The sequence below is a fragment of the Poecilia formosa genome, unplaced genomic scaffold (genome assembly GCF_000485575.1).
Source record: "Poecilia formosa unplaced genomic scaffold, Poecilia_formosa-5.1.2 Scaffold862, whole genome shotgun sequence".
Lineage (NCBI taxonomy): Eukaryota > Metazoa > Chordata > Actinopteri > Cyprinodontiformes > Poeciliidae > Poecilia > Poecilia formosa.
In genome coordinates, this window is record NW_006800801.1 from 1 (window position 1) to 8,287 (window position 8,287).

Sequence of the window (8,287 nt, forward strand, 5' to 3'; positions counted from 1 at the left end):
GCTGACGCTATTGCGCCCTCTACTGCGCATGCGGGACACTTTCAGGTCGTTTGCCCGTTTACACTGCAGAACGCACACAGGTCGCATTTACTGGCAGTGTGAACGGCCCCGGCAAAAAAATCGGAATTGCCAAAAAATCGGAATTGAGTCACTTAAGGCTGCAGTGTGAACGCTCCCTCTCTCTCTCTCTCTATTTGTCATTTAAGCACACCCGTTGCCGTGGCAACCACCTGCGCTCCGAAAGCCGAGCAGAGATTACTTTAAAAACATAACATTCAGTCCGTTACAATATTAGGTTTTCAGGCTCTATATTTATTTTGCAATTATTAATAAGCGCTCCACAAAGACAGCCGTGGTTGATTCGTTCATTTTAAACTCCTGCTCTTCTAGTTATTTTGGCATGGAACCGAAGCACACAGAATTGAGCAACACCGTGTTGAAACAATAATTACTGAGATTATTATTTTTGTTCGGTCAAAATTTGAACACGTTTTATTGATTTTATTAATTAATTTATTTTTTTGTTCTTTAATAAAATTACGAAAGTTTTGATAAGCGAGCCAGAGGAGGACGTGCTGGTCTCAGGGTCCTGGCGGTGTTCAGTTTGTCACCTAATGCCGAGATCGACTCAAAACCTTCCGCGATCGACATATTGCGCCCCTGCTCTAGCAAAGCAGGAACAGTTCAGAAACAATATGAAATGGGGAAAAAAGCGATTTATTAACTGTGTTTTAGATTGTTCTTGAAAAACTAATCTGTCACGGCTGATTAGTGGGTGCACTCACAGCTGCACAGTGAATCCATTGATTTTTTACAGCAGACAGCCGCTCCCTTCTCTTGCAGGTACTGGGTACCCCCGATTAATCTTTTAGGGGTACGCAGTACCCTACCGTACCCGCCTACTTTCACCCCTGCATTTAGCTAACATTACCTGCAACCGACAGCTTTACTCAACTCAGTCATTTAGTTTGGGGGGAAAACTGTGCAAAGTTCTTTGCGTTTTGCTGGTTTGCTGCCATAAGCTTAAGCTTGTTAACTAGTAGCCTAAAGGCTACTGATGTTGTTGTTTATGTTCAAAAGTGTGTAGTACTTGTTACACTTACAAAAGTGTGTAGTACTTGTCGTATAATTACTTTTTTTTTTGGAAAAAAGTAATTATACGAGTAGTTTTACTGCACTGTACCTTTTTCTTTTACTTAAGTAATATTATTATTACTATTGTTAAGAAAATAAATTTAAAATATGCTAGTTTTTAGGCTTGATTATATATTCAAAATATTAGATAAAATTAATAGTGTTTTAAATAAGAAAATTCGGTCCCAAATTATATCCTTGGTTCAATCAGCGTAATCTCATATATTTCTATTGAAACATAATACACTAAGTTGAAATAAGATAATTTAGCTTTTAGTTCTCTATAATTTAAAACACAGCTAGTTTTTCTGTGACCTGATGAGGCATCACGAGAGGGTCGAAAACTCTCTCCACGTAGGAGTGTTTGTGTGTTTAACCCTTGGTTGAGCTGATAGGGTTTTTAACAGCTGTAGTTGTAAAAGCAATCTGGTCTTGTCGCCAGAGAGCTTCCTCTCGAGACAGGATCATAAAAAACATCACCCCACTCAAAAGAAAATAACGCTTCTTTGATCTTAAGAAAACTTAAGATTTAAATTTAAATTAACTTAGCTAAGGATAGTCCCCTAATATGAATACAGCAGAGAAGGGAAACACGCCCTTCCTATAAAAGTATAGGACCTGGAACCTTAACTTCAGATCGCTCTGGGGTTACTCGTGACGCTGCCTCCGGGGAACAGTGCGTCGGTGAAATGCTTCCCCGTAAGTTTGTCTTGGTGTGTTGATGTCTGTCGAGTAAGGTAAATATTGGATTGGATGCTAGTTTGTAATTTTATTATGAGTTATGTCAGCTTCATTAGTTTGTTCNTTTAAGCACACCCGTTGCCGTGGCAACCACCTGCGCTCCGCAAGCCGAGCAGAGATTACTTTAAAAACATAACATTCAGTCCGTTACAATATTAGGTTTTCAGGCTCTATATTTATTTTGCAATTATTAATAAGCGCTCCACAAAGACAGCCGTGGTTGATTCGTTCATTTTAAACTCCTGCTCTGCTAGTTATTTTGGCATGGAACCGAAGCACACAGAATTGAGCAACACCGTGTTGAAACAATAATTACTGAGATTATTATTTTTGTTCGGTCAAAATTTGAACACGTTTTATTGATTTTGTTAATTATTATTTTTTTTGTGTTCTTTAATAAAATTATGAACGTTTTGATAAGCGAGCCAGAGGAGGACATGCTGGTCTCAGGGTTCTGGCGGTGTTCAGTTTGTCACCTAATGCCGAGATCGACTCAAAACCTTCCGCGATCGACATATTGCGCCCCTGCTCAAGCAAAGCACGAACAGTTCAGAAACCATATGAAATGGGGAAAAACGCGATTTATTAACTGATTGTGTTTTAGATTGTTCTTGAAAAACTAATCTGTCATGGCTGATTAGTGGGTGCACTCACAGCTGCACAGTGAATCCATTGATTTTTTACAGCAGACAGCCGCTCCCTTCTCTTGCAGGTACTGGGTACCCCCGATTAATCTTTTAGGGGTACGCAGTACCCTACCGTACCCGCCTACTTTCACCCCTGCATTTAGCTAACATTACCTGCAACCGACAGCTTTACTCAACTCAGTCATTTAGTTTGGGGGGAAAACTGTGCAAAGTTCTTTGCGTTTTGCTGGTTTGCTGCCATAAGCTTAAGCTTGTTAACTAGTAGCCTAAAGGCTACTGATGTTGTTGTTTATGTTCAAAAGTGTGTAGTACTTGTTACATTGAGTAACTTCTTTTGGAAAAAAGTAATTATACGAGTAGTTTTACTGCACTGTACCTTTTTCTTTTACTTAAGTAATATTATTATTGCTATTGTTAAGAAAATAAATTTAAAATATGCTAGTTTTTAGACTTGATTATATGTTCAAAATATTAGATAAAATTAATAGTGTTTTAAAAAAGAAAATTCGGTCCCAAATTATATCCTTGGTTCAGTCAGCGTAATCTCATATATTTCTATTGAAACATAATACATTAAGTTGAAATAAGATAATTTAGCTTGTAGTTCTCTATAATTTAAAACACAGCTAGTTTTTCTGTGACCTGATCAGGCATCACGAGAGGGTCGAAAACTCTCTCCACGTAGGAGTCTTTGTGTGTTTAACCCTTGGTTGAGCTGATAGGGTTTTTAACAGCTGGAGTTGTAAAAGCAATCTGGTCTTGTCGCCAGAGTAGAGCTTCCTCTCGAGACAGGATCATAAAAACATCACCCCACTCAAAAGAAAATAACGCTTCTTTGATCTTAAGAAAACAGGCTTTTATTGGAACATAATCAACTAGATTTAAATGAACTTAGCTAGGGATAGTCCCCTAATATGAATACAGCAGAGAAGGGAAACACGCCCTTCCTTTAAAAGTATAGGACCCGGAACCTTAACTTCAGATCGCTCTGGGGTTACTCGTGACGCTGCCTCCGGGGAACGGTGCGTCGGTGAAATGCTTCCCCGTAAATTTGTCTTGGTGTGTTGATGTCTGTCGAGTAAGGTAAATATTGGATTGGATGCTAGTTTGTAATTTTATTATGAGTTATGTCAGCTTCATTAGTTTGTTCGTCTAATAAATGTTAAGATTGTACTCGTAAAGGGTTTGTCTTTGTTTTTGTGGTTCAGCTGATACAATGACGACATCAAGGAATCCGTGCAGAAGAGAGAATAAAAACGAGTCAAAAGATTTTAATTATGTGACGATCTGTGTTGTTGTGTATTTATTTCTTGGTTTTTTCTTTGTCTTTGTTCCCCCGTGAGTCTCTGTGATGTCCTGTCCTCCCTGTTGATTGATCCCAGCTGTGTCTAGTTTTCCTGATTACCCTCCCTGTGTATTTAAGTCCACCGGTGTCCTTTGTCTCTGGTCGGGTCCTAGTATAAAGTCATTTCTTGTCTCACGTCTCTGCTCTCCAGTTGAACTGTGTAGTCTTGGTTAGCGTTAGCGTTAGCGCTCGTTTTCAGTCCTCTGTGTATCAGTAGCTACCGGTAATTAGCTGTGTGCTAAACTCTCTGCCGTGCTGCCTGTGTTGGACTGTTTTTGAACTTTCATCATTAAACTCAGTGTTTTTCAACCACTGTTCCGCAGCACACTAGTGTGCCGTTGGTGATCTTCAGGTGTGCCGTGGAAATTATTCAATTTCACTTATGGTACCGTATTTTCCGGACTATAAGCTGCTACTTTTTTCCTAAACTTTGAACCATGCGGATTGTAGCCCGGTGCGGCTTTTCTGTGTATTTTTCTTCAATCACCAGGGGGCTCTCTAGCAGGAAGTGAATCATTAGAAGTCGAAATTGTAGATCAAAGAAGAACTCGTTAATTTTCATTTAGAACAACCACATGCTAGCAGCAGGCACGACGGAGAAATGTTTTCAAACTCATATGATGCAGCTTTTAAGTTGAGGGCTGTCGATCTGCCACTACAGGAGGGAAATAGAGCCGCTGCACTTAAGCTCGGCGTGAACGAAACCATGGTTAGTAGTGGCTAGCGATGTAATCATGTAATTTTCTTACCACTAGATGGCAGTAGGTACAGAGCATTTTACATTAAAACAAGAGAATTAGTGATGCATGAATGTTACAGGTAGTGGTGAGCATAGACATAATATAAGGATAGACGCCTCATGCACCGCTCTCGCCTATTGTCGCTGACGAGATTTAGGGCGGTCATCTTGGAGCGGTACACCACTCCACTCAGCGTTATGTTTAGCAGGCACAATGACGTATCAGTGGATTTAATCGATCATAACACACTTTTTTGTTACTGTAAACCATATTCAAACATCTATCAAAGCAACATTTATGAACAATTGTATTTTTTAAGTATGTCTTTAATACATAGCTCATATTTAAATATGCTTAGTGGCTATAACAATAGAATAGGAATGGAATATTCTGATATCGATGTATGAAGAGCATATTACAAAGCACACACCCGTTCATAATTTATTTAAATTATCATAATTAATTTAAATAAATTTATTTAAATTATTATTATTATTATGGTGGTGAGCATAGACATAATATAAGCATAGACGCCTCATGGACCGCTCCGGCGCAGGAAATACAGCGGCCATCTTGGAGCGGTATACCTTCCTACTTTGCTCAATCAAAACAGCAGAAGATGCCTCAGCACTGAGGGATATTGTTGTTCTGGTCGATGGATTATTGATGCGAGGGCTCCACAGACAACATTTCACAAGTAAGATGAACATACTATTGTGTATATATTGTGATTAGAATATTACTTTACTGTATTTATGTCCACCGGCGAGATACCAGCTAATATTAGCTACAGTGCTTGGTGTCTTCTAATCTTTATTTATTAGTGTTTGTATAGTTATATAAAATATGTATTGATATTACTAAATAATTTAAATAAATTATGAACGGGTGTGTGCTTTGTAATATGCTCTTCATACATCGATATCAGAATATTCCATTCCTATTCTATTGTTAAAGCCACTAAGCATATTTAAATATGATGAACTATGTATTAAAAACATACTTAAAAATTACAATTGTTTATAAATGTAGCTTTGATAGATGTTTGAATATGGTTTACAGAAACAAAAAAGTGTGTTATGATCGATTAAATCCGCTGATACGTCATTGTGCTGCTAAACACACAACGCTGAGTGGAGTGGTGTACTGCTCCAAGATGGCCGCCCTAAATCTCGTCAGCGACAATAGGCGAGAGCGGTGCATGAGGCGTCTATCCTTATATTATGTCTATGGTGAGAGCATCGTATCTAGCAAGACTGTGACAACAGTGATGGAAAAGACAGTGAAGCTCAGCAGTAGCTGGAAAGAACATGGGTCCATTTCCCACAACATGTCTGTGAGAAGTGAGCTTCTCAAGCCTGTTTACTATAAAAACTGAAACCAGAGAGACTGAGAGCTGTTGAGGAAGAGATTTGTCTTTCTTCAATTTCTGACAGGAAATCAGCTGTTTTCATCCAAATATGCACAGGTTTCACACTAGATGGGTAAAAGATACAGATATTGACATTTTGTACATGCAACTCTTCATCAATATGAAGAGTTGCATGTACAAAATAACAGTGAAATCTTTCCCAAATGTTATTGCTTCTTTCAGAATAAGAATTATTTTCTGTATTCCGGCTAAAAGAATGCTTGTGGATTAGTTTGTAAAACACTTTGAAGTTTTCTACAACTTCTTTAAATTTAAGACCACATTGTTGTGGCACTGTTCAGGTGTATTTTTGAAGTGGACATGTTATGTGCAATTTGAAATAAATGTAAAATGTGATAAAAATAAATTTTTGTGTTTATTTGATTCCTATTCAAGACACTTTGATAAGAATGACTATATATATAATATAGGCGACTACAGAGTATCTTTGTTTACATTTTTGGTTGGTGGTGTGCCTTGAGATTTTTTCACTTAAAACAGTGTACCTTGGCTCAAAAAAGGTTGAAAAACACTGATTAAACTCATAATTTTTTCTACATCCTGGATCTCTGGATTCAATCTCACCACCTCCAAACCACCACATCATAACAAATTCTTTTTCTGAATCAAAATTAACACTACGTATTCATTTTGCCCCCCAAAATAAGCTGTTATATCCAATCTCAGTTATATCCAATATGTATCTATGAGTTGCATGTGTGGGCTTGCGATACATGTACATGTAAGTGAGACAGTTTGTCCAGATAATCCCATATATGTTCATTTTTAAAGAGATATTTGATACAAGATTATGGTATAGTTGTGAAATAGACATTAATTAATCTAGTGCTCTCCAAATGTCTGGATTATTATTTAACTTACTGAACTGAAGTCAATTCAGCCCAAATAAGCATTGAAGTGAAAAATTTACAGTTTATGATGAAACATGTTGTTTTCAAGACTTCAAAATTACAAGTAAATTGTTTTCTTGGTAGCTACTTTCGCCATATGAAAGATGCTAGCAAGGGAGCAATTTTGACAGACTTACCAGGTACACAGCGATAGCACCGCCAATCAAGAACCCCAGATAAACGTCAACAGCATGGTTCTTGTACTGAATGATTCTCGTCAAACCACAAATGATGGCACTTATAATAAAAGAGAAGACCAGCAGAGGCTTAAGCAGCTTGGATGAGTCTGTGAGAGTGCTGTTGAAATACATCTGTCAACACAAAAACACATATCAGTCTTTATGAGTGGCATGAGTGGCTCTACAGGCTTTCTAAAGATCATTCAAAGTCCATACATCCATACATATAGGGCTGCAGAGAAGGCCTATACAGCAATAAAGCACATAGTTCACTGCACATAGCTAAATCAGTCACCTGAAACATCATCACAGTGAATCTAAACATCTTTAGTAGCAGAGAAAAATCAGCTTAACTCCAAATACAGCAGCCTGCAGTTTTCAGCTGATCTAAACTATTGTAGGACTATAAGATGTGACAACACAGTGTTGCTGCCATGGGGAGCATATCTGATACACCAGAGTAAGTATCAAAACTAAAAAAATGACTTAAACTGTTTTTTATTAATAAATATCTTATTAAAAATTTCTAAACAACAGCATTGACAAATTTTAAGTGCTTTTATTATTGTATCCATCCATCCATCATCCGTCCGTCCATCAGTCCATCAGTTACACATCCTTGTTCTTTATTAATAAAATCAGCAGTCAGTTACAAAGGGGTAACTTTTTGTTTTTCTTTTGGCAAATCCCATTTAAAGGGAACTAAAAATGGAATGAGTGTGTACTGCTAACACACCGCTATCTGTTTAATTACATGCTATTTAAGATTGACTAAAAAGAAAAAAGAGAACAGAACAAGTCTTTAAATACTGTTTCACAGGAGTCTATACTGAAGCTCCAGGAACTGAACCATCTGCCAGGCATGTGAACAAAGCACATAAAGCAGATGATAAAAGACTATTATCCTCACTAAAAAGTGTAATTAAATATGTCCATGGTATCTGTGTGTTTTTAGAAAGGTTCAATTACTCACTGATATGTAGACAGCAGCAAAGGATGCTAGTGTGGCATGCTGGGATGGGAAGGATTTTCTGTAACAGAACAAAAAAGAGAATGAAGGAGTCATTACTAAAGCCAAAGAAAACCAAGTATGAGGCCTGGGCGTTTTGTTCCCATGGGTTCTCTCATCATTCATATTAGACATGTCCCGTATGAGTTTCTACCTACTGTAACAACCCA

General features: G+C 37.7%; 1 protein-coding gene and 1 long non-coding RNA gene across 3 annotated transcripts in view; both read right to left on the reverse strand.

The window, feature by feature from the left end:
• Nucleotides 1-180: 180 nt before the first annotated feature.
• Nucleotides 181-2,442, reverse strand: LOC107834941 (uncharacterized). Its single transcript, XR_001660777.1, has 2 exons — nucleotides 1,970-2,442; nucleotides 181-230 (listed from the first exon to the last, which is right to left on the reverse strand). It is a non-coding gene; the product is annotated as an uncharacterized LOC107834941 (long non-coding RNA).
• A 4,579-nt stretch (nucleotides 2,443-7,021) lies between these two features.
• Nucleotides 7,022-8,287, reverse strand: part of LOC103131866 (phospholipid phosphatase-related protein type 4-like) — a 27,051-nt gene continuing 25,785 nt past the window's right edge. Inside the window, exons 4-5 of one of the 2 annotated variants that reach the window (XM_016666961.1) lie at nucleotides 8,082-8,139; nucleotides 7,022-7,240 (exon numbers count right to left, since the gene is read on the reverse strand). In XM_016666961.1, the coding sequence (XP_016522447.1) occupies nucleotides 7,037-7,240; nucleotides 8,082-8,139 (262 nt within the window). In that variant the 3' untranslated portion in view covers nucleotides 7,022-7,036. Of the gene's footprint in view, nucleotides 7,241-7,872; nucleotides 7,962-8,081; nucleotides 8,140-8,287 lie in introns of those variants that run through there. The other variant, XM_016666962.1, reaches the window with a different exon arrangement.